Source organism: Anomaloglossus baeobatrachus, chromosome 5, assembly GCF_048569485.1.
Source record: "Anomaloglossus baeobatrachus isolate aAnoBae1 chromosome 5, aAnoBae1.hap1, whole genome shotgun sequence".
Taxonomy (NCBI): Eukaryota; Metazoa; Chordata; class Amphibia; order Anura; family Aromobatidae; genus Anomaloglossus; species Anomaloglossus baeobatrachus.
In genome coordinates, this window is record NC_134357.1 from 227528030 (window position 1) to 227555776 (window position 27747).

Sequence of the window (27747 nt, forward strand, 5' to 3'; positions counted from 1 at the left end):
TTTTAAACCCTTTATTGGAGATTCTTAATGGCCAGGTCAAGCTTGGCCTGACATTAAGAATCTCGGGCTTTATACCAGCTGGTAAAACATAGCTGGTATTAACCCCTTATTACCCAGCGTGCCACCTGCCACCAGGGCCACTGGAAGAGTTGGATACAGCGCCAGAAGATGGCGCTTCTCTGAAAGCGCCATTTTCTGGGGCGGCTGTGGACTGCAATTCGCAGCGGGGGGCCCAGAAAGTTTGGGCACCCTTCACTGCGGATTCCAATCCCCAGCTGCCTAGTTGTACCTGGCTGGACTCAAAAATTCGGCGAAGCCCATGTCATTTTTTTTTTTTTAATTATTTCATGAAATTCATGAAATAAAAAAAAAAAAAAAGGGCTTCTCTATATTTTTGGTTTCCAGCCGGGTACAAATAGGCAGCTGGGGGTTGGGGGCAGCCCGTAGCTGCCTGCTGTACCTGGCTAGCATACAAAAATATGGCGAACCCCACGTCATTTTTTTTAAAAAAGTTTTCAGGCAAAAACCTTTATAAAAACAAATATGCTTCCCTGGATTTCTATTGCCAGTGAAAGTAACACCAAGCAGCAGTGGTTAGCAGCCAGTAGCTGCTTGGGTTACCCTTAACAATAGAAAATGCAGCGGGAGCCCACAAACAATGTGATTTTTTTTTTTTATTTTTTATTTTTAATGAATTTTTTTAAAAAAAAAAATCGACATGGGCTTCGCCCATCGAGCACCAGAGCATTTTACTGCTCAATTCATCCCAAGTAATCAGATGACTCCAGTGTCGGCCGATTACTTGTTCTGTGTCCCCCTGCATCCATTGCAGCGTGTACGGGCTGTGAGGTCAGCGGAGTTCACTCCAGCACTGGAGTCAGCTGATCTGAACTCAGCTGAACTCCAGCCTGCACACGCTGCGATGGATGCAGGGGGACATAGAACAAGTAAGGTCTAAGCCACACGGCGAGAAAAACAGTGCGAGGGGAGTGCGATAAAACATCCCATTCCACTCGGACCAATATTAGCCTGTGTGTCAGTGCACATGAGCGATTATTTTCTCCGCCCTAATTGGACCGAGAAAACAATTGCAGCATGCTGCCACTGTAATGCAAGACTCTCTCTTTTACCCATTCAAGTGTATGTGGTGAGAGAAAACTCGCACTGCACTTGCGGTACATCGGTGGACTACGGAGGAGAGAGGGAGAGAAATCCCTCCCACCCCTCCTCAGTGCTGGCCCACCCCTCGAGTGCCGGACCTCCCCCCGCAGCTGAGGTCTGCTCGCACAGTCGGACCTCAGTCGCAGGGACACTCGCATGACACTCGGCTCTGCTGTACTGAGCGTGAGCCGAGTGTAATGCGAGGGGATCGCAGTAATCCCCGTGTGGCCCCAGCCTGATCGGCCGACACTTGAGTCAGCTGATCTGAACTCAGCTGAACTCCTGTACACACAGCCCGCACACACAGCCCGCACACGGTCACATGTGACCGGCAGCAGGCAGCGACTGCTGTTAAGGCTACATTCACATGACCGTTACGTTTTTGCGGGCCACAAAAAACGGTCCTTTTTTTCACGGATGCATCCTAGTGGCATCCGTGTGACATCTGCGTGCCTTCCGTTTTTTTGCGGACCGCAAAAAACGGAAGCAGCAAGAAAGATAAATAGATGAGTAGATATAGAGATGAATAGATAGATATAGAGACAGAGGGATAGAGGAATGAATGAATGGATAGATAGATAGATAAGAAATACATATATAATGTCTTACCCCCTGCATATTCTAAGCTGGCACCCTTTTGTGACTTTCATGTGGCACTAAGGGTGGCTTAGCCTTGTATTTAGCCAAAAAATAAATAAATAATAAAAAAAAATGACATGCGGTCCCCCTATCTTTTGTAGCCAGCTAGGGTAAAGCAAACGGCTGCAGCCTGCAAACCACAGCTGGCAGCTTCACCTTGGCTGGTAATCCAAAACAGAGGGCACCCCACGCTGTTATTTTAAATTAAATAAATAATTTAAAACAAAAAACACGGGGTCCCCCAAAATTGGATCACCAGCCAAGGTAAAGCGGACACATACACACACACTGTATATACGCGCACACATACACACACACTGTATATACGCGCACACATACACACACACTGTATATACGCGCACACACACTTTCTTCCCCTGGCTGTGCAGAGCTGCTGCTGTCTCTGTGATTTCTCTCAGTGCACATCCACTGGGAAGAGGCAGGGAGGAGGGTTTGGGTGGAGAGCAGAGTGGGTGTATTAGACACAATGGGTGTGTTAGATAAGCTAGACACCGCCCTAGAGCCACAAAGAATGCTGGGACTTGTAGGAACTGAACACAGGAAGTCAGAGGAGAGATTAACCCCATCAGAGCTGGAGCCAGCAATGACCGTGTGCTGCTAGTGCACAATAAAAGGTAATTTTGCTGAAAAAACATAATAGATGTGTTGAGGGGCACATAGCAAGATTTATCAGAAAAAAAAAAATCAGTTTTGGTAACTGGACAACTTCTTTAAATCATTATTAATAAAGGATTGAATTTTATTGCTGTTATATTCAATTGTTATTGGGATTGCTGCACCTTATAGGTACATTTCACCTGTAATAGACAGAATAAACAAAAAACAGAAAATCACATTGTAGGAATTTTAAATAATTAATTTGCATTTTATTGCATGAAATAAGTATTTGATACAATAGAAAAACAGAACTTAATATTTGGTACAGAAACCTTTGTTTGCAATTACAGAGGTCAGACGTTTCCTGTACTTTTTGACCAAGTTTGCACACACTGTAGCAGGGATTTTGGCCCACTCTTTCATACAGATCTTCTCCAGATCTTTAGGTTTCAGGGCTGTTGCTGGGCAACATTGAGTTTCAGCTCCTTCCAAAGATTTTCTATTGGGTTCAGGTCTTGAGACTAGCTAAGCCACTCCAGAACCTTGAAATGCTTGTTATGGAGCAACTCCTTAGTTGCCCTGGCTGTGTGTTTTTGGTCATTGTCATGCTGGAAGACCCAGCCACGACCCATCTTCAAAGCTGTTACTGAGGGAAGGAGTTTGTGGCCAAAATTTCATGATACATGACACCATCCATCTTTCCTTTAATACAGTGCAGTCCTCCTGTCTCCTTTGCAGAAAAATTGGGACAATGTTCTTGGAATTGTACTTATCCTTCTTCTTACCCCAAACACGTCAAGTGGAATTGATATCAACAGGTCCTATATTAGCCTTTTCTGACCTATGGCCTTCCCCCATGTCTGCTTTGGATTATCCATATGGTTATTGGTGAACTTCAATCAAGCCTGGACATGTGCTGGCATGAGCAGGGGGACCTTACATGACCTAAAAAGTCCATGATGGTTTAGTGTGTTATTAACAGTAATCTTTGAGACTGTGGTTCCAGCTCTCTTCAGGTCATTGACCAGGTCCTCCCATGTAGTTCTGGGCTGATTCCTGAACTTTATCAGAATCATCCTTTCCCCACAAGGCAAGATTTGCATGAAGCGCCAGACTGAGTAAGATTGACAGCCATCTTGTGTTTCTTCCGTTTTCTATTAATGACGCCAACAGTTGTTGCCTTCTCACCAAGCTGCTTGCCTATTGTACTGTAGCCCAATCCAGCCTTGTGTAGATCTACAATTTTGTTCTTGATGTCCTTAGACAGCTGTTTGGTTTTGACCATGATGGAAAGGTTGCGGTTTGATTGACTGAGTGTGTGCACAGGTGTCTTTTATACAGGTAACAAGTTTAAATAGTTGCAATTAATACAATGACAATTATTACAAGTAGTGAGTGCTGAGTAGGAGGGCTTATTAAAGAAAAAAATAACAGGTCTGTGAGACTGTGAGAGCCAGAATTCTTGCTGGTTGGTAAGTGATCAAATACCTAGTTCATGCAAAAAAGTGCAAATTAGTTATTTAAAAATCATACAATGTGATTTTCAGTTTTACTGTTATTATTATTATTATTATTATTATTATTACTACTACTATATTATATATATATATATATATACAGTATATATATATATATATATATATATATATATATATATATACACAGTACAGACCAAAAGTTTGGACACACCTACTCATTCAAAGAGTTTTCTTTATTTTCATGACTGAAAATTGTGGATTCACATTGAAGGCATCAAAGCTATGAATTAACACATATGGAATGAAATACTTAAAGTGGGAAACAACTGAAAATATGTCTTATATTCTAGGTTCTTCAAAGTAGCCACCTTTTGCTTTGATTACTGCTTTGCACAATCTTGGCATTCTTTTGATGAGCTTCAAGAGGTAGTCACCGGAAAGGGTTTCCACTTCACTGGTGGGCCCTGTCAGGTTTAATAAGTGGGATTTCTTGCCTTATAAATGGGGTTGGGACCATCAGCTGTGTTGTGCAGAAGTCTGGTGGATACACAGCTGATAGTCCTACTGAATAGACTGTTAGAATTTGTATTATGGCTAGAAAAAAAGCAGCAAAGTAAAGAAAAACGAGTGTCCATCATTAAGAAATGAAGGTCAGTCAGTCCAAAAAATTGGGAAAACTTTGAAACTGTCCCCAAGTGCAGTGGCAAAAACCATCAAACGCTACAAAGAAACTGGCTCACATGAGGACCGCCCAAGGAAAGGAAGCCCAAGAGTCACCTCTGCTGTGGAGGATAAGTTTCTCCGAGTTACCAGCCTCAGAAATCACAGGTTAACAGCAGCTCAGATTAGAGACCAGGTCAATGCCACACAGAGTTCTAGCAGCAGACACATCTCTAGAACAACTGTTAAGAGGAGACTTTGTGCAGCAGATCTTCCTGGTAAAATAGCTGCTAGGAAACCACTGCTAAAGACAGGAAACAATCAGAAGAGACTTGTTTGGGCTAAAGAACACAAGGAATGGACATTAGACCAATGGAAATATGTGCTTTGGTCTGATGAGTCCAAATTTGAGATCTTTGTATCCAACCACCGTGTCTTTGTGCGGTGCAGAAAAGGTGAACGGATGGACTCTACATGCCTGGTTCCCACTGTGAAGCATGGAGTAGGAGGTGTGATGTTGTGGGGGTGCTTTTCTGGTGACACTGTTGGGGTTTATTCAAAATTGAAGGCATAGTGAACCAACATGGCTACCACAGCATCTTGCAGCAGCATGCTATTCCATCCAGTTTGCGTTTAGTTGGACCATCATTTATTTTTCAACAGGACAATGACCCCAAACACACCTTCAGGCTGTGTAAGGGCTATTTGACTAAGAAGGAGAGTGATGGGGTGCTACGCCAGATGACCTGGCCTCCACAGTCAACCGACCTGAACCCAATTGAGATGGTTTGGGGCGAGCTGGACCTCAGAGTGAAGGCAAAAGGGCCAACAAGTGCTAAGCATCTCTGGGAACTCCTTCAAGACTTTTGGAAGACCATTTTCGGTGACTACCTCTTGAAGCTCATCAAGAGAATGCCAAGAGTGTGCAAAGCAGTAATCAAAGCAAAAGGTGGCTAGTTTGAAGAACCTAGAATATAAGACATATTTTCAGTTGTTTCACACTTTTTTGTTAAGTATTTCATTCCACATGTGTTAATTCATAGTTTGGATGCCTTCAATGTGAATCTACAATTTTCAGAGTCATAAAAATAAAGAAAACTCTTTGAATGAGAAGGTGTGTCCAAACTTTTCGTCTGTACTGTATATATACAGTGCCTTGCAAAAGTATTTGGCCCCCTTGAGTTTTTCAACGTTTTCCCACATTTCAGGCTTCAAGCATAAAAGCATAAAGATAAAAATATTACATTTTATGGTGAAGAATCAACAACAATTGTGAAGGTGAACAATATTTATTGCTTATTTTAAATTTTTGTAAAAAAATAAATAACTGAAAAGTGGGGCGTGCAATATTATTCGGCCCTTTAAGTTAATACTTTGTAGCGCCACCTTTTGCTGCGATTACAGCTGTAAGTCGCTTGGGGTATGTCTCTATCAGTTTTGCACATCGAGAGACTGAAATTCTTGCCCATTCTTCCTTTGCAAATAGCTCGAGCTGAGTGAGGTTGGATGGAAAGGGTTTGAGAACAGCAGTTTTCAGCTCTTTCTACAGATTCTCAATTGGATTCAGGTCTGGACTTTGACTTGGCCATTCGAACACCTGGATACGTTTATTTGTGAACCATTCCATTGTATATTTTGCTTTATCTTTTGGATCATTGTCTAGTTGAAAAACAAATCTCTGTCCCAGTCTTAGGTCTTTTGCAGACTCCAACAGGTTTTCTTCAAGAATGGTCCCGTATTTGGCTCCATCCATCTTCCCATCAATTTTAACTATCTTCCCTGTCCCTGCTGAAGAAAAGCAAGCCCAATCCATAATGCTGCCACTACCATGTTTGACAGTAGGGATGGTGTGTTCAGGGTGATGAGCTGTGTTGCTTTTACACCAAACATATCATTTGGCATTGTGCCCAAAAAGTTCAATTTTGGCTTCATCTGACCAAAGCACCTTCTTCCACATGTTTGGTGTGTCTCCCAGGTGGCTTGTGGCAAACTTTACATTACACTTTTTATGGATATCTTTGAGAAATGGCTTTCTTCTTGCCACTCTTCTATAAAGGCCAGATTTGTGCAGTGTACGACTGATTGTTGTCCTATGGACAGACTCTCCAACCTCAGCTGTAGATATCTGCAGTTCATCCAGAGTGATCATGGGCCTCTTGGCTGCATCTCTGATCAGTCTTTTCCTTGTTTGAGATGAAAGTTTGTATGGTCGGCCGGGTCTTGGTAGAGTTGCAGTGGTATGATACTCCTTCCTTTTGAATATGATTGCTTGCACAGTGCTTCTTGGGATGTTTGAAGTTTTGGAAATCTTTTTGCAACCAAATCAAGCCTTAAACTTCTCCACAACAGTATCACGGACCTGCCTGTTGTGTTCCTTGGTCTTCATGATGCTCTCTGTGCTTTAAACAGAACACAGAGCAGGTGCATTTATACGAGACTTGATTACACACAGGTGGCTTATATTTATCATCATCAGTCATTTAGGACAACATTGGATAATTCAGAGATCCTCAATGAACTTCTGGAGTGAGTTTGCTGCACTGAAGTAAAGGGGCCGAATAATATTGCACGCCCCAATTTTCAGTTATTTATTTTTTAGAAAAATTTAAAATAAGCAATAAATATTGTTCACCTTCACAATTGTGTCCCACTTGTTGATTCTTCACCATAAAATTTATTTTTTTTTATCTTTATGTTTGAAGTCTGAAATTAACCTTTCCCGCCACCACCCTTATGACTTGCAGCCGAAGACTGCTGAGAAGGATAAAGTTATTTTCTCTCAGCAACGGGGCACTACGTGCGGGCATGTTAATCGAGTTTTGTCATATAACAGGTTTCCTTTAAGAATACTATGGCCGTGCACCTGTAGAAGTTTACAATGCTATAAAACTTACTATGACAGATTAAATGCTTTCATTTTACAACTTTACAATGTGCAAGAATACAGTGTACTTACATCTGCATTTAATAAAACTGCAAGTTTATGAGTTTGTTCATATACAATGGCATTTGTCCCAGGTGAGCTAGATCGCTTTCAATGAAATGCTTTGCAATGGAAACCAATCAAAGGGGTTGTCCACTACTTGGACAGTTCCCCCTCAATCACTATGTTTCCTCTAAGTCAGGGGTGGGGAACCTTTTTACTGCTGGGGGCTATTTGTAAATTTCTACCAAACTTCAGGGGCGCAGCAGTTAATTTTTGGTGATATCACGTAATGTTGCTTTTCATAACTACTTTTTCAGATTTGTCTCTGTCTGTAGCGCATCAAGTCTTTGTGATAATAAGATTGGTAAATCATATACAGCAGTCCCAGCAGCTGTCATGTGATATATATAAGTCACATAGGAGATGTTGGGACTGCTGTATATACATCACAGGAGACATTGGGGGCATATGCATCACACGAGGGGCTGAGGACATGTATATGATCCAGCCCATCCTGTGATGTATATTGACCAGCCCCTCCTGTGATATATATGCCCCGAGCCCCTCCTCCTGTGATATATATGCCCCCAGCTTCTCCACTATGATGTATATGCCTCAGCCTCTCCAATGTGATGTATATGCCCCCAGCCCCCCTGTGATTTATATGCCCTCAACCCCTCCTGTGATGTATGTGCCTCAGCCCCTCCTGTGATATATATATATATATATACCCCCATCATTTGCCCCCTCCCCTAGTATGATATATATATATGCCCCAGCCCCTCCTGGGATGTATATGCCCCAGCCCCTCCTGTGATGTATATGCCCCCAGCCCCTCCTGTGATGTATATGCTCCAGCATCTGCTGTAATGTATATGCCCCAGCCTCTCTAGTGATGTGTATGCCCCCATATACATCACAGGAGGGGTGGGGGCATATTCAGCAAAAGAGATCCTGGGGGCTTTCACTTCACAGGAGGCGCTGGGGCATACACTTCACAGGAGACACTGGGGGCATACACTTCACAGGAGGGGAGGGAGCATACACTTCACAGGAGATGCTGGGGGCATACACTTCACAGGAGACACTGGGGCATACACATCACAGGAGGGGCTGGGGTATATACAGTAAAAAAGGGGCTGGGGCATATACATTACTGGAGGGGCTGAGGGCATATATATTACTGGAGGGGCTGAGGGCATACACATCACAAGAGGGGCTGGGGCATATTCATCACAAGAGACGCTGGGACACAGACATCACTTAGAGGCATATATATGGCTGAGGTGCACAGACAGCACTTGCTGGCACATGGACAGCACTGTTGGGGCACAAAATTACTGAGGAGAAGGCATCACTAGGGGGGGCATGGACATCATTATGGGAGCACAGACATCACTGGGAGGCATGGACAGCACTGGAGAAGCACAGACATCACTTGGGGGGCACAGACATCACTGGGGTTACAGACATCACTGGGGGCACGGACAGCACGAGTGGGGCTTGGATATCACAAGGGGAGCACGGACAGCACTGGGGGCACTGGGGAAAATGCATTACACTTGCGGAGCACAGACATTACTAGGGGAACACGGACATCACTAGGGAGGGAACTGGGGGGCACAGACAACACTTCTGGAGCACAGACATTAGTAGGGGGCACAGACAGCACAGGGGAACATGGACATCACTTTGGGGCACAACACTGGGGGTGATACAGAGCACTGGAGGGTGGCACACAGCACTGGGGGAGGAGGCACACAACACTATGGGTGGCACACAGCACAGGGAGGCACACAGTACTGGGGGGGCGGAACGGAAGGTGACGGGGGGAGCACATAGCACTGGAGGGTGGACACACGGCGCTGGAAGCCGTGCTGCATGTCTTCTGTGGGACGGGAGCGCAGAGCACTAACCCCGCCCACAAAGTAAGTCCTGAGCACACTGGTACCCAATGGTACACTCACGCAGAGTTCAGTAGTGAACTCTTTGGCCGGAGTCACACTTGCGAGTGATACTTGCGAGTGTCACATCGTATCACCTGGTATGGCCGCACACTCTCCGGAAATACATGCAGCTGACTTATGTGACGCCCTGGACTAGCCAGGTAGTCACAGACATAACAACATACACACCCCCCACCCTAGACAGTTACAACAGTCAGACAAAAACCCTTGTTGCCTCCCTCCAGGGTCTGATGTCCACACCAGGTGGGGCGGAGCCAGGCGGTTGGCCCCACCCACCGAGGAGTTCACAGGCCTGGAGGCGGGAAAAGCAGTAGATAGAATTTGGAGGTGAAAGTGAGAGGACACAAATGCAAGTGTCTGGGTTGGAGCCCAGGGACTGACAGCAAGGTTGGCAGACGGTGGTGGCCATCTGCAGGAGTTGATCTCTGCGGAACCGTAGGACCGAGGTTTGGCGGTGGCCCACCGGTACCGAACCGGGGAGCGGAGTGAAGTTAAGCACACAGGCAGGGCCATCGAACCCCGACCAGGCTTGGAGCCGCCGACAACAGTCAAATCCGAGAGTGACCGGAACCCCAGGGCTTTCCTAACACCCAAGTCCCGCTAGAAGGCAACAGTCCACACCGTGAGGATATACAGCCACCGCCACAGGCTGGAGATCCAAGGGCCAGCGCCTGCGGGCAAAAGGGCACCTACAGTACCAATACGCCGGGGAGCGGACTACCGTTGGGAAACCATCGGAGTCAGAACATGCTAACAGGTGCAGGGAAAGACAGCCACCATCAGCCGTCCGGGGAGAGCACAACAACACTGCAGCTGGCTGCGGGACCCGTCCATCCGGCTGTTTGGTTCACCAGAGACTTTGTGACTTTCTGTCTGAGTGAGTACAACAGTGTCATCCGGCACCGCGCCACGCTGTCCCCTGCAACCCTGCACCCCAGCCATACATCCTCCCCGTATCATCACCCGGGCCCCGGGAACACCAACCCCTACCCACGGAGGGGGACAACATCCTAGCTGCTCCCTACCATCTCTCAGGGGATCCCTGTCACCAGCAGCGGTGGTGCCATCATCACCACGTCCCGTGGGTGGTGTCACAAACTATCTCCCCAAACAAACCATCCCTTTTCACTCACGGGTGAGGAGCGCTGTTCGAGTCCCCGGGTCCTGCCCACCGCTCGAGCCACCGAGCAGCAGCAGCAGAAGCCCCGGACCCGAGCGTGGCGAGCGCGTTCCCTCCGCCCGCGACACTTACACCTGTCAGGAGTGTGTGCCGCCATGCCAGATGATACGATGCACGAGTCACTTGCAAGTTGGGCTCTGGAATGTAAAGCGGCGGCCGGCCCTAGCACTACGGCCCTAGGGATCTGCCCAAGGGCTGCAGGAAACTTCTAAGTAAATAATAACACCAACATTCATTTCTGGTGCCGACGACATTCTAGCGGTGTCGGCATTGTCTCTCCTCTGGTTCTTGTCCCATAACAATAATCCTTGTGGCCAATCAATGGCTGCATCTCTCTCCCCTCCTTCAGACAAATCAGACAGCCACAGATCTTACTTCTTCCGTATGTCAATTACGTCCAAAAGAGGAGACAATGAAGCAGTTGTTTATTTTTAATATGTGAATATGGGGGTGATTCAAATTTTCATTTTTTTATGCTTTAAAACCTTTATTTAATTTTCACTGTATTTTTTTTAATAAACTTAGTGCTCTAAACCTTGCAATTCTTTGATCGCTTGCTCTATATACTGTAATACCAAATTATTGTATTATATAGTTTAAATCACATATTCCAATGATGCTTAACCTGCAGCTGGACTTCATAGAAGAATCAAGATTACAGTCAAGGGGTAGGTCCACTGCTGCCATAGTAACATATTGGTTCACCGCGATTGTGTCATATTTATATCCAGCTGTCATACCATGTAAAATGTTTAAGGAGTTGTCCAGGTTTGGGATAAAAGTCCTCAGTCACTCTATGTGACTTCAGAATTTTCATTCCCGACCAAAAGACATGAGCAGACCCATGGAAGTTCTGGTTCGTCAGGTTCAGCTGGACTTTAGATAAAGTTCAGTTCAACCTAAACTTGATCCTGGAGCCTGAATCCCATTGGAAGTCAATGATTGGGCAGTTCGCCACTCCACCCACATACAGCCAGCCATAAACAGAGCATTTCCAGGGGAGAGAGAGCAGGGTTTTGTTTTTTTTACACTACATCCAAAAAACATTGTTTTTACCCCCAGTGAGAGCTATTCAGAGACTGTAAGAGGCTCACATTGGGCCGAGCATACCCACGCACCCCGAGTGGTTAGCATACGTAAAGTATTCAAACTCCAAACTCGGACACTGATTTATTTTAAAAGTCCGTGTTTGGTACAAACCCCAAACTTTACAGTTTGGGTTCTCTCACCTCTACTCACAACATGCACACTGAATATTGTCATGATTCTTTAGTAGATGAGGGTGAACCCACAGATGTCCTGGTTCGCCCAGTCCGGCTGGACTTAAAAAAAAGTCCAGTTTGGGATCAGACTTGAACACAAACTTGATAAGTCAGTGGGGACCCAAACTTGTGCGTTGTAAAATGGCATTAGTAAGGGCTAGCAGAGTGCAATAGGAAGAAATATGGGGATTACAGCCTGAAAATTATACTAACCCAATCTCTGTGCAGCTGTCACACTTCTTCCGATTCCCATAACTAACTCTCATGCATATTCACTGCTTCCCCGCCCACACTCTGTGACAGTGTCTGTGAATGGTTGCAGTCGGACTGCCGACACATTTGATTGGTTGTGGAGTGTAAAAATAAATAATTGGAAAAAATGGGTAGGGTCCCCCGTATTTTTATACCCAGCACAGATAAAGCTGACAGCTACAGGTTGTAGCCCCCAGCTGTGTACATTATCTTGTCTTTGTATCAAAATACTAGAGACCTCATGGGGCTTTTTTTAAATTATTTAAATAAGTAAATTTTAAAAAAACGTGTGCGGTTCCAACCAATTTTGTTAGCTATGATAAAGCCAACAGCTGGGGGCTGGTATTCTCAGTTTGGGGTTAACCACTGAGCTGCAGCTGTGAGTGGTGACGTAATTGAGTTTACCTGCGGTCACAGCTGGGGATTCCCACAGTATCATTTTAAAAAACATTGTATGGTTGCACCCCACCCAATTTTGATACTCAGGCAAGATAGGGCGGACAGCTGAGGGCTGGTATTCTCAAGCTGGGGAAGCCTATGGTTATTGCCCCCCCAGCTTAAAAATATCAGCCACCCCTGGATTGTTGCATCCATTAGATGTTCCAATTCCAGCACTTTGCCAGCTCATCCCGATTACCCTGGAGTGGTGGCAATCGGGGTAATATAAGGGTTCAATGACAGCTGTGATTTGTCAAAAAATCATAGCTGTCATCAAGCCCGAGATTAGTAATGGGGAGGGGTCTATGAGACCCCCTATTACGAACCCTGTAAGTTAAAAGAAATAAACACAAAACAGAGAAAAATCCTTTAATTGAAAGAAATAAACAAAATACCCTCTTTCTCCAATTTATTAACCCTAAAACACAACTGTAGGTTCGACAAAATCTACAACTGAGGTCGCAGCCTGTAGTCACATTAGAAAATGTGACAAAGCACTGCAATGTCCGGAATATACTGACGGAGCCACAGCTGTGAATGGTGATGCCACTGAGTTCAGCTCACACAGCAGCTGGGGTTTCCACAGTACGCTAGCTGTGACCTCAGGTGAACTGACCTCTGGTGAACTCATTCAACTCAGTGACCTTACCTCTGGTGAAGTCATTGATGTCATTTGCGGATTACTGGATTAGGCTTTATGCACACGTTGAGTATTTGGTTGCAGACATTTCTGCATTAAATCTGCATCTCATGGCAAAAAAATGCACCAAAAATGCAATGCAGTGTGTTTTCTACCAGGAGATGCAGCTGTGGTGCAGATATGTATGCAAAACATTTCTGCAACATATCCAAATCTCCTGTCAGAAAAATGAATCTAAAAGGCATCAAATCTGCATCGTGTTAGTGGTGCATTTTTCGCAAGGAGATTCAAATTTGGTGCACAGATGTCTGCAACCAAACATTCAATGTGCACACATTGCCTAATCTGGTAATCTGTCATTGAGTTCAATGGCTTCACCTGAGGTGAGGTCAGTGAGTTAAATGAGTTCACCAAAGATCAGTTCACCTGAGGTCACAGCTGGAGTACCGTAGATACTCCAGTTGTGACCTTAGGTAAACTCATTGAACTCAATGCCGGATTACTGCATGAAGCAATTTATGCACATTGAATATTTGGGTGCAGACTTTTCTGCACCAAATCTGCATCTCTCGGCAAAAAAATGCATCGATGCCACATCGTTTTTATGCAGTTTTGGTGCATTTTTCTGCCAGAATATGCAGATTTGGTGCAGAAATGTTTGCAACCAAATACTCAAAGTGCGCACATCGCCTAATCTGGTAATCCGGCATTGAGTTCAATTACTTTATCTTAGGTGAGGTCACTGAGTTTATCGATTTCACTTCAGGTCAGTTCGCCTGAAGTCATAGCTGTGGTACCATGCAAACTCCCTGATGTCACCGCTCACAACTGTTGCACCGTCAGTGTTTACCTGATGCTGCAGTGAACATTCACATTTTCTAATGTAACCATGAACTGTGACCTCAGATGTTGCAGAGCCGGGAATGTCCTAGGATGTCATGTGGATATGTTTTTCCTGCATGGGGTGTTTTGGGGGTTAATAAATTGGAGAAGTAGGGTGTTTTTTGTTTTTTTTTTTAACCCCTTAACGACCGCGGGCCGTAAAATTACGTCCTAAATGACATAATCTTACTGCCCGCGGTCCTCCGGCGGCAGCATGCCGCGATCGGCACACATCTCAGCTGATTTTCACAGCTGAGATGTGTGCCTGCTAGGCACGAGCAGAATCGTTATCTGCTCGTGCCGATTAACCCCTTATAATGGCGCTGTCAATACATGACAGCGCCATTATAAGCGCAATCGCGGTAAAGTTTTACTTACCGCCGAAACCGGAAGTCACGTGACGCGATCACGTGACTCCCGATAGTTGTCATGGCAGCACAGGGTCATGTGATGACTCCTGTACTACACATGAATTGGTTTCACTTTCGCTGTGCCCGGGGCACAGCAAAAGAGAAAGAGAGCGTATCTGCTGTTTACAGCCTTCCAGCTGTGATCAGCAGATACTGCAGAGCGATCGGAATGCTGATCGCAATAGCCCCCTAGGGGGACTAGTAAAAAAAAAAAAAAAAGTAAAAAAATAAGTTTTAAAAAATTAAAAAAAAACAAAAAAACCTAAAAGTTCAAATCACCCCCCATTCGCCCCATTAAAAATTAAAGGGTTAAAAAAATAAAAAATATACACACATTTGGTATCGCCGCGTTCAGAAACGCCCGATCTATCAAAATATAAAATCAATTAATCTGATCAGTAAACGGCGTAGCGGCAAAAAAATTCCAAACGCCAAAACGACGTTTTTTTGTCGCCACAACTTTTGCGCAAAATGCAATAAGAGGCGATCAAAACGTAGCATCTGCGCAAAAATGGTACCGTTAAAAACGTCAGCTCGAGACGCAAAAAATAAGCCGTCATTGAGCCTAAGATCCCGAAAAATGAGAACGCTACGGGTCACAGAATATGGCGTAAAACGTGCGCCACTTTTTTCGGACAAACTTCCGATTTTTTTTTAACCCCTTATATAAAAGTAAACCTATACATGTTTGGTGTCTACGAACTCGCACTGACCTGAGGCATCACACCCACACATCAGTTTTACCATATAGTGAACACAGTGAATAAAATATCTCAAAAACCATAGTGCTATCGCACTTTTTTTGCAATTTTTCAGCATTTGGAATTTTTTTGACATTTTCTAGTACACAATATGGTAAAACTGATGGTTTCATTTAAAAGTACAGCTCGTTCCGCAAAAAATGAGCCCTCACATGACCATATTGACTGAAAAATAAAAAAGTTACGTCTCTCAGAAAAAGAATGGCGAAAAAAAAAAACGGAAAGCGAAAAATCGGCCGGTCGTGAAAGGGTTAAATAAAGAATATTTTCTGTGTTTTGTATTTATTTCTTTTTACTTTCAGGGTTAGTAATGGGGGAATCTCATAGACCCCTCCCCATTACTAACTTCAGGTTTGATGACAGCGGTATTTTTTGACAAATCACAGCTGTCATTAACCCCTTATGAAGAAAAGAAATTCCGGCACTCTGGTCTTCTATAAAATGTTAGCTTTATTCATGCATCCGTAAGTGAGCGGGGCCATGTTGGCCTAAGATTTGATATTTTTACGGATGATTGGAGGGGCGGAATCTCTTCTCTTCATTGATTGTTTGTGGACACCAGCCACTTTCCGTGCACCTGTGGATTAATTGGGTATGTTGGTGAACTTTATCCCACTCATCCTTTTTGCCCTGGCAGTGGCAATCAGGGTAATATAAGGGGTTAATGTATGAAGGTAAGATGAAATAGGATAAAGTGCTGGAATTGGTGCAACAATTCTGGGGCAGTTGTAGGCAGCTGTTTTTATTCTGGGGAGGGTCCAGTAACTATGGGCCTTCCCAGCCTGAGAATACCAGCCCCAAGCTGTCCGCTTTATCTGGGCTGAGTATCAAAATTGGGGTAAAATGCACAACATGTTTTAAAATTATTTATTTAAATAATTAAAAAAAGCCGCATGGTGTCCCTCGTATTATGATACACAACCAAGATAACACACATGACTGGGGGCTGCAGTCTGTAGTCATCTGCTTTATCTGTGCTGGGGGACCGTGTGCCATTTTTTCCAATTATTTATTTATTTTTTACACTCCACAACCAATCACAGATGCCAGCACGCCGGTACTCTGACTGCAACCAATCACAGACGCGGTCACAGAGGGTGGGCGAGGAAGCAGAGAATATGCATGAGACTTAATTATCGGACCTGGAAGCAGTGTGACAGCCGAACGGAGACTTGGTAAGTATAACTGTCATTCTCTAATCCTCATTTTGCTTCCTGATTAGATTTAAAAAAAAAAAAATAAAAATAAATAAATAAAATACATTTTTATCTGGGTGGCCGAACCCGAACAGTAACACGGACTTCTGTGAGAAGTCTGTGTTTGGTGTCCATGCACAGACACTAGGTGTCCGGTATGGACCCTAAACTTTACAATTCGGATTCTCCTGTCACAATTTTCATATGAAAACCCATGTCTCTGCCTGCAGTTTGATAAAAAAACAAAAAAAAAAACAAATTGCGCTTTACTCACTCTCCCCGGGTGCTGTACCAAGTGTCTGCCACATACCCTGGTGTCTGCTCCCGTGAAATCAGCAAAACCAGTGAATTCACTTATTGGCTGCAGCACTGTCGATGTGAAATCAGCAGTGCAGACAATAACAGATACATGCGAATAGTGATACAAAACACAACCCTGTACCCAGGGATAGTGAGTTAAGCCCTGTTTATTTTTTTTTTATTACAGACTAGACCCTGGAATAGGGGTTTGCTGAAACTTGAATACACCTATAGGCCAAAATCAGGAGTGGAACAATCAGAGGAAAAGTATAATAGAAACACATCCACCACTTCTGCATTTTTACCCACTCCTGGCTTATAAAGATAAAAAAAACTATATAGACAAATATTAACATTAATTTTCTTTTTTCCAGATACCAGCTGTGCTTCCTTTCTTCTACTTTACCTTTTGCAGCTGCTCTCAAGATATGGCACCTACCCTACAGACTGCCTATGCCCGCCGTTGGTGGATTGCTTGCTCTGCAGTATTGGAAAATCTGTTTTTCTCAGCTGTTCTTTTTGGATGGGGCTCCTTGCTCATAATGTTGCAACAAGAAGGATTTTATTCACATTTATGCACAGGTGTGAAAGTTGGATATTGGCTTCGCAGTAAATTTATAATGAATATCATCTGATCACATGTAGTAACACACATAAATCAGGAATAATCAGGGCCAGAGCCACAAAAATATCTATAGAGGCTAAGGAAATATCTCCAAAATACAATGTGGATCTTACAAAAAAATATGAAGTCATGTATCTACCAATTAATATCTACACAATAAACAATTAATTTTATAGCTCATAATATTTACTGTAAGACAAAAATACATATATAAATGGTAAGGCAATAAAATAAGGGGTGAAGACCCAAGTATAAGAGGGCGAGATCTAAATACATAATGCAAAGATAAACAGCATGTTGGACATCAGTAGAGGATAATATATATACTGACTGAATGAAGAGACTCAACCACATGAGAATATGGAAATAAAACCAGGAAGTTTACATATTAATTCCTGTGTGGGACCGCATGTAACTAATAAGTCATGTCAGACTAACTTAATTTCCTTCTATGACAAAATCACTGACTGGTTGGATCAGGGAAATGCAGTAGATATAGTATATCTTGACTTCAGAAAAGCATTTGACAAAGTATCTCATACAATCCTTATTGAAAAAATGACCAAGTGTGGAATGGACAAGGAAACTGTTAGATGGATTTGTAACTGGCTTAGTGATCAAAGTCAAAGAGTGGTCATAAATGGCTGCACATCCAGTTGGAAGACTGTCTCAAGTGGGGTACCGCAGGGCTCTGTCCTGGGCCCCGTGTTGTTCAACATTTTTATCAATGATTTAGATGAAGAAATTAAGGGTAAACGGATTAAATATGCTGATGATACAAAGCTAGGAGGAAAAGCTAATACTAGAGAAGAGCGAGGATTCAACAAGATCTAAACAAGCTGGAACAATGGGCAACAACTAATAGAATGGTTTTTAACAGGGAGAAATGCAAAGTCATACATCTTGGCAAGAAGAATGAAAAGAGCATATACAGCATGGAAGGAATAGAGCTATCCAACAGCATGTGTGAAAAAGACTTAGGCGGGCTTTGCACGTTGTGACATCGCAAGCCGATGCTGCGATGTCGCACGCGATAGTCCCTGCCCCCGTCGCAGGTACGATATCTTGTGATAGCTGGCGTAGCGAAAATTATCGCTACGCCAGCTTCACATGCACTCACCTGCCCTGTGACCGTCGCTCTGGCCGGCGACCCACCTCCTTCCTAAGGGGGCGGGTCGTGCGACGTCATAGCGACGTCACACGGCAGGTGGCCAATAGCAGTGGAGGGGCGGAGATGAGCAGGATGTAAACATCCCGCCCACCTCCTTCCTTACGTAGAGCCGCCGGCGGCAGGTAAGGTGAAGTTCCTCGCGCCTGCGGCGTAACACACAGCGATGTGTGCTGCCGCAGGAACGAGGAACAGCATCGTACCTGTTGCGGCAGCATAATTATGGAAAAGTCGGTGCCTGCAGCGATGATACGATAACGACGCTTTTGCGCTCGTTCATCGTATCATCTAGAATTTACACACAACGATGTCGAAAGTGACGCCGGATGTGCGTCACTTTCGATTTGACCCCACCAACATCGCACGTGTGATTTTGCAACGTGCAAAGCCGCCCTTAGGTATACTAATAGATCACAGACTGAACATGAGTCAACAGTGTGATGCAGCAGCAAAAAAGGCAAACACCATTCTAGGATGTATTAACAGAAGCATACAGTCTAGATCACGTGAAGTGATCTAGACTGTATGCCCCTTTACTCCTCTTTGGTCAGACCTCATCTGGAATATTGTGTCCAGTTCTGGGCACCACATTTAAAAAAAACCATCAACAAACTGGAGCAAGTTCAGATAAGAGTGACCAGAATGGTGACTGGTCTGCAAACCATGTCCTATGAGGAACGGTTACAGGACTTAAGATTGTTTAGCTTGCAAAAGAGAAGACTGAGAGGAGACTTAATAGCTGTCTACAAATATCTTAAAGGCTGTCACACTGTAGAGGGATTGGTTTTATTTTCACTTTCATAAGGAAAGACTAGAAGCAATGGGATGAAACTGATGGGGAGGAGACACAGATTAGATATTAGAAAAAACTTTTTGACAATGAGGGTGATCAACAGTGAGTGAAACAGGCTGCCACAAGAGGTTGTGAGTTCTCCTTCAAAGGAAGTCGTTAAAAAGAGGTTGGACAGACATCTGTCTTGGATGATTTAGTGAATCCTGCTTTGATCAGGGGGTTGGACTAGATGACCCAGGAGGTTCATTCCAACTCTAATATTCTATGATTCTAAATCTAATCAGCTTTAAAACTTTTAAATAATGTTGCTATGTTGTAGCTACTCTTAGGTACTCTTGATTGCTTAAACTAGTGCTGGGGAACAAGTTTCCTGCCAGGGGCCATTTGGATATTTTTACCATCATTCGGGTGGTGTACAAAATTGGCAGCTTAAAAATGTATCTTGCGATATTTAGCCAAGCATTTAACTCACTCCTAATGTAACAGCTGGAACTGCTTCTCTTTGATGTGACTTATAATGTTATGTGGTATAGATGTTGTGGCTTCTCGCAATTATTTTTCCAGATTTGCGACAGAGACTGCTATATACATCATATAGGAGACTCCGAGACTGCTGTAAATACATTGCATAAAAGACACAGAGAATACTGTATTTACATCACAAATTGACACTGACTGCTCTATATACATCACAAAGGACATACTGAGACTTCTGTATATATATCATCTAGACGACAGCAAAATTGTTGTATACATTACATGGGGGACACTGAGCTTCTGCTGTATACACTTCACATTGGAAACCCTGAGACTGTATTGTGATTGTTGAAGAGCAAGCTGACTTCACCCACAAAGTACGTTCTGATGCTGGCACTGATCAGCGTCAGGATGTAATCCTTCATTACATGTGTCGCAGTATTCAGTAATTAATGTGCATGCAGTGTAAGGAGAAATTAAAGCACCAGCGGATGGAAAAATGAATCGTCAAGCACCTACCCAGGCACTGCTTTCCTTGGAGATGTAGTGGTGGGTCGGATAAAAGGCCATCGGAGGTCCCCTGCCCCTGGCTTAAACTAACACTGGGTTTACACAATTATTTTTTTTCTCATCTGTGAAAATCTGTCTCATTCACTGTTCAACAACAAATTGTAAATTCAACAAAAGTAGCTAATTCCTATAGATTTGATGCTGCTAAAAATGAAAATGACAGATAAAATTGATAATTAGCTGTAGTTCTTTTTTTACAAGTGTTGAAGATTAAAAAAGCCTGGCCTGCAAGAGAAACAGTTCAGTGATACCAAAAGCAAATCACTGGTTGATTCTGAGAAAATTTTACTCCCTCCTCTATGAAACCAGGACTAATGAAAAACTTTCTAAACCGCATTCGCTTTCATCAAGAAAGTGAAGGTTTCAAGTATCTGACATCAAATTTCCTTGTGTAAGTCATGCAAAGTTGAAAGAGGGTATCTTTGTTAGTCCACAGATTAGGGGTCCAAGACATTCAGTTCGATTACATACTTCTGGCTGTCAGGAGGGCAGCGTTGAATAGTTTTAATAGTGTTTGTTGAAGATTTTTGGGAAACAAGCACATGTCCAATTACAATGGGCTGGTGAATGAAATGGTCATTTGCTACCACACATCTCTGAAGATTCACCTTCTCCAATACAACCTCTACTTCTTCCCAGAGAACTGTGGAGCTGTCAGTGATGAACACGAAAAGAGATTCCATCAGGACATTGCTGCCATTGAGAAAAAATATGACGGGAAATGGATTGCGGCAGAGTTATCCCCTTCACGATCTATGACATACTGGTATGTCATAGGTTGTGTTCCCTGATTCAATGCAGGCTGCTTCATAAAGCCCACATGTTTCAATGGACATATCAGCTGATCTGATAAGCGAACATGTGCCTCTAACAGGCGTCGGTGAATTGGAGAGCCATCCGCGCCTATTAACTAGTTAAATCACTCTGTCAATCTCTGAGCGCGGGATTTAACATGCGTAAGCAGGGAGCAAGCCATTCCCCTCTTCCGTTGGTGACCACAGACATGATAGTGATTTAGTAATATGGTAATATTCTGTTCCCTTATGGGTCATAGAAATATAAATATCCTCATTTGAATGCATTTACAAAGAATTCATGAAGGTTTGGTTGAACATTGATTGATCAGAGTGTGATCCGATTTTCATGGAGCTGGAGAAAAAAAGGTTTCTCCATTTTCTCTATATAATCAGTCTATGAAAATCAGACCTCAAGTGCGGCATGATATTTTCCACGGACTCGTACAGTTCAGTTCCATGGGTGAGTCCTATCAGATTCTCAGAGGCAGATCATGCATGTAATCATGCAATATTTTCCTTGGACAGAAATGGACATGCGCATAGTCTCATAAAATAACATGGAGCCGAGTGATATCCATCAAAACGTCAGAAAGCACACATTGGATAATACGGTTGTGTGCACAAGCCATAAAGGATAGAAGTACTCACTTGAGTGATTTTTCCCTGTATTCTAGGGTCACACAACGTTATAAAAAATTGGTCCAGTTTACATCCAGAAAAGTGAGCACATTTTTTCTCACTTGTCAACCGTGTGCAGTCCATCTGAAATCCGTTTTTTTACAGCAGCAGCTTTTAATAAATTTGTGCGAGTAGCAAATAGTGTGGCATTCAGATTACTCATTATATTGCCAGTATTCCCCATTGACTTGCATTGCACACACTATTTGGAATATATACTCGAGTATTAGACAGTACTCGTAGTCGTTTTGAGTATCGTGAATCTAAGTATTCCGAAACTCGCTCATCATTAACGCTAATCTGAACAAGCCCTTAGTTTGAGAGTTCAATGGGGGTGTCAGTACTCAGGACTCTACTGATCATTAAAACATAACAGGGGTCACATTTTCTTCAAAAATGTTTAATAATTTAGTTACATTTTAATCTATAGCAAGTTAACCAGAAAAACATGAGCTTTAAACTTTCTATTACTTATTTCACACTGTACTAAAGTAAATCAAAGTAAGGCCTCATTCACACGTCAGTATTTGGTTAGTATTTTGCATCAGTGTTTGTATGCCAAAACCAGGAGTGACACTTTCAGAGAAAATCATTGAAAGATTAACACTTTTCTGTTTTGAAGACACAACTGGGTTTGTCACATAAATTCTAATAAAATACTGTTCAAAATAGTGATGTGTGAATTAAGCCTTTTATTATCATTGTGGTGGATCACAAGAGAAAAATGGGCTTAAGAAAAAAAAAAAGAGAAATATGGCCTTCTGTCATGATGACTATGGGATAGCAAGGAACCAGGGCTCCTAAACTGTTCCTCAAGCTAGAGGGCCCTATGCCATCACTAATTTCAGGCATACTCCTAATCTCCTGGTGGAGATGCCTGAGTCTCCTTCCTGGCCCTGCTCCTGACTAGTCATGATCTGATTCCCCCTCCTTCCTAGGGGGGGACAGAATATGAGTGTGATGACACCTACAGATTCAGATGGAAAAACAAGATCAGGAGGGAAAAACAACAGGGGTAAACTCCCCAACCACACCAAGCAATAAGCACAACTTTCTCCAAAAAGTCTGGGACACCATACCTCACAGATCAACAAAGACAAACTGGAATAGATGGAAGGATTCAACCAGCATAAATAAGAGGGGAGCAGATGTGATATGCATTCCCACAAAATGTGGTCAAAGGAGCATGCAGACCAGAGATGAACTGTTGCTAGTCTGCTTATGCCTATGAATCATCACACAGCATGTCGATGACAGAGTCTGCCTGTGTTGATTCGAGACGCCAGAGATACCATTGGGCGGACTGTCAGAATCTGCAATCTGAACAGAGCCCAATGCCACCATAATTGATGCCGAAGTTTGTGCAAAACTCCAAGTGACAACGTATTAACTCAATAACTTCAGGGTGAGTTTATAACTAGTGATGAGCGAGCACTACCATGCTTGTGTGCTCAGTACTTGTAACGAGCAGTTTCATGCTTGGATTTGTGAGACAGGAGTAAATGAGTATAATGGAAGTCAATGGGGAACTCCAGCATTTTTCTGGAGGAGTTGAGATGCAATATGCTAATGACCCTATTTAGCTAATGCTTATCTCATTACTGTACAAAGTGGCTCAATCCTTAAGGGATTAATCTTCTATAGGGTTCCAGAGATATGGCTTTATTTATTTACAGTGCCCAATATGCAGATTTTGAGGTTTTACCAACAGTATATTGCTCACAGGGTGATTATGCAAAGCAACCTAAGACGCGCCCCCAGACAATTTGTGGAGAATGCCCTTTTGGCAAACAACATATAGATTAGAATATTGTGTGCACTAAATAACAAGACATAACTTTGAAACTACATGGTAGATTTAAAAAAAAGTGTTTACATCCAGTAGCTGCCTAAGCTAACAACAGCTGATCAGATGGGGTGCCAGGTGTCAAACCCCACTGATTTAGCATGGATTGCAAATGTTGGATTGGTCATCAATTTTATATGTCCAGAAAATCTCTTTATCATATCATAATTAACTTTTCACTTTTATGTTTTATCTTTTGCTTTTAGAGTCAAATTCATCATCCGATTCATCTGCTTTGTCTGACAATGTATCATTGCTTGATAATATTAACAACACCCTACCAAAGCCCTGGCTAACATGTACTGCCCAAGAAGAAATGCTGAATTTAGGTTTTACCATTGGCTCCTTTTTGTTGAGCGCAGCAACACTTCCATTAGGAATTCTGATGGATCGATATGGGCCACGTCCACTCAGATTAGTGGGAAGGTGAGTGTGCACAAGTTTAACATGAAATTTTCTCTGGAAACATTTTAACATACAGTAAATAATAATAATTAATTACTAAATCTTGTTATGATCAGTAATTTCTTTTTAGTTGCAGTTGTACTCAAAAGTTTACATACCCCGGCAGACTTATTGCTTTATTGGCCTTTTTTCAGAAAATATGACTGATAACACAATTTTTTTTTTCCATTCATGGTTAATGGTTGGGTGAAGCCATTTACTGCCAAACTACTGTGTTTTCTCTTTTTAAATCATAATGACAACCAAAAACATCCAACTGACCATGATCAAAAGTTGACATACCCTGGTGATTTTGGCCTGATAACATGCAGAGAAGTTGACACAAATGGGTTTGAATGGTTAATAAAGGTAACATCCTCACCTGTGACCTGTATGCTTGTAATCATTGTGTGTGCATAAAACTTGAGTGAGATTCTGGGTTCCAGACAGACTCTTTCATCTTTTATCCAGCCACTGACATTTCTGGCTTGTGAGTCATGCGGACAGCAAAAGAATTGTCAATGGATCTAAGGGAAAAGATAGTTGAACCGTATAAAACAGGAAAGGGATACAAAAGATACCCAAGGAATTGATAATGCCAGTCAGCAGTTTTCAAACTGTGATTAACAAATGGAAAACCAGGGGCTCTGTAAAAACCAAATCACGATCAGGTAGACCAACACACATTTTGGCCACAACTGCCAGAAAAATTGTTTGGGATGTAAAGAAAAATACACAAATAATATCAGCTGAAATACAGGACTCACTGAAAACTAGCAGCGTTGTTGGTTTTGGAAAATGGGGGGTACCCCCGAGTGATTTTTTTAATTTTTTTTTTTAAATATCAAATAATTAAAAACATAAGAATGGGATCCCCTCTATTTTTCATAACCAGCCAAGATACAGCAGACAGCTGAGGGTTGCAGCGTGCACCTGCTGCTGTTCCTGAGCTGTATATGAAAAACAGGGGAGACTCTACATCATTTATTTACCCCCACAAAAACTAAAAAAAACAGCTGGCCAAGCTAGCTATCCCTCTATGGAGCTATTTCTTTCTACCTATCTGTTTTCTTATTATCTTTAATATATGTTATTTCTTTCTATCTATTCTATATGTTCTTTATATCTATCTATCTATCTATCTGTCTGTCTGTCTGTCTGTCTGTCTGCCTGACTGTCTATTCTTTCTATCTAATTTTCTATCTATTCTAGCAAGTTATCAAATATCCTATCCTATCCTATCGGAGGGGGTGTGGGTGTGGCCCGACCTCTGATGCTGCTGGTTGTGTGAGAGAGCTGCTCCGGTAAATAGCTCCTCTTAATGGGCTAGAAACAGCTTCCAGCACAAACTTTTAACTCTGCAGGCTACTGGAAATGAAGATGACGAGGGGGTGATCTAAAAAGAGAGGTTCCCCAGCTAAACTCACCGAGTTTTTACCTCACAGTGTGAACCGCACTTCTCCTCAGCAGTGGGACCCGCCATCTTCCCCTGCATCCTCACAGGTCTCTTCTCCCTGTACGGCCTCTTCACTCCCAGAGTATGCACCGACTACCACAGGTATGATGATCTCCTCAGCTCTTTCCGTTCCTCCATTAACAAAGATTTTAAAGCTGCCATTGCTGAAACTGAAATCAGAGCTAGTTTCCTTGGGTGAGCGCACTGACCACATAGAATCAAAGATGGCGGAATATGCTAACTCTCATAATGATCTAGTGGATGTGCAACACAATATGGAAAGGGAGCTGCAGTCTCTAAGAAACAAAGTTTGGGACTTGAGGACAGGTCCCGGAGAAATAATGTCCGGATCAGGGGTGTCCCTGAATCCATTGCTGACTTTGGTCTGGGCCACTTTTTTCATAACCTGCTGCGCCATGTACTGTTGAAGGTACCTGAGTTGGACCTCATGGTGGAGCACAGTGTGCCGAAGCCTGAAGGGTTAACAGCTGATCTGCCTAGAGACACCATAGCCAGGCTTCACTTCTTTAAAACTAAGGAGACCTTTTTGCGGGCCCTAAGACAGACTCAGACTCTACCAGAGCCCTATGGTGCCATTGCAATCTATTCTGATCTTTCTGCTGCTACGTTGGCAAGAAGGAGAGAATTTGCTCCAACTACCAAGGTCTTACGCTCCTCTAACATACCCTATAGATGGGGTTTCCCTGTGAAGCTAGTCATTCACGAGGACAACAGGTTTTATACCTGCACCTCACCAGCCGAAGCTTCGTCTCTCCTCAAAACATGTAACATGGCATCAGCTCCTCTTTCCAAGCAATCCTCCTCTATAGGCCGCTTTACACGCAACGACATCGCTAACGAGATGTCGTTGGGGTCACGGAATTCATGAGACACATCCGATCTCGTTAGCGACGTCGTTGCGTGTGACACGTACGAGCGACCGCTAATGATCAAAAATACTCACCTTATCGTTGATCGTTGACACGCTGTCCATTTCCCAAATATCGTTGCTGTTGCAGGACGCAGGTTGTTCTTCGTTCCTGCGGCAGCACACATCGCTATGTGTGACACCGCAGGAACGAGGAACCTCACCTTACCGGCGGCCGCCCGCAATGAGGAAGGAAGGAGGTGGGCGGGATGTTCGTCCCGCTCATCTCCGCCCATCCGCTTCTATTGGTCAGCCGCTTAGTGACGTCGCTGTGACGCTGAACGAACCGCCCCCTTAGAAAGGAGGCAGTTCGCTGGTCACAGCAACGTCACTAGGCAGGTAAGTAGTGTAACGGGTCCGAGCAATGTGGTGCGCCACGGGCAGCGATTTACCCGTGACGCACAATCAACAGGTAAATCATTGTTCTGCCTCCTGTGGTTGCCCACCGGTAGTCCGCTCCCCGGCGTATAGGTGCCGTAGGAGCCCGTTTTGCCCGCAGGCGCTGGCCCTTGGATCTCTAGCCTATGGCGGTGGCTGTATATCCTCTCGGTGTGGACTGTTGCCTTCTGTCGGGTCTTGGTTGTTGGGAACCCCTGGGGTTCCTGTCACACTCGGATTTGACTATTGTCGGCAGCTCCAAGCCTGGTCGGGGTCCGATGGCCCTGCCTGTGTGCTTAGCTTCACTCCGCTCCCTGGTTCGGTACCGGCGGTGCCTAACGCCCGACCCCGGTCCTACGGCTCTGCATATTTCCGCTAACTCCTGCAGACGGCCACCACCATCTGCCAACCTTGCTGTCAGTGCCTGGGCTCCTACCCAGACACACGCAGTTTCCACTCCTCTTACTTTCACCTCCAAATTCTAACTACTGCTTTTCCTGCCTCCAGGCCTGTGAACTCCTCGGCGGGTGGGGCCAACCGCCTGGCTCCGCCCCACCTGGTGTGGACATCAGACCCTGGAGGGAGGCAACAAGGGTTTTTGATTGACTGATGTAACTGTCTGGGGGGGGGGGTGTATGTTGTTATATCTGTGGCTACCTGGCTAGTCCAGGGCGTCACACATCCCCACAAGGATGCGGGGCCTACCACCAGGAATCTGGAAGACCAGTGCCGGTAACAACACAAACATTCCAGATAATCCCTGTTTTTCCCCCATTTTCCCCCATAGAATGGTACCAGGCTAGGGTTGGACCAATGG

The 27747-nt window shown here is 43.8% G+C and overlaps 1 protein-coding gene across 1 annotated transcript in view; it reads left to right on the forward strand.

The window, feature by feature from the left end:
* Positions 1–27747, forward strand: part of SLC43A1 (solute carrier family 43 member 1) — a 255398-nt gene that overhangs the window by 35543 nt on the left and 192108 nt on the right. Inside the window, exons 2-3 of the mRNA XM_075349143.1 lie at positions 17145–17352; positions 23931–24150. Of these exons, the coding sequence (XP_075205258.1) occupies positions 17199–17352; positions 23931–24150 (374 nt within the window). The 5' untranslated portion in view covers positions 17145–17198. The remainder of the gene's footprint in view (positions 1–17144; positions 17353–23930; positions 24151–27747) is intronic.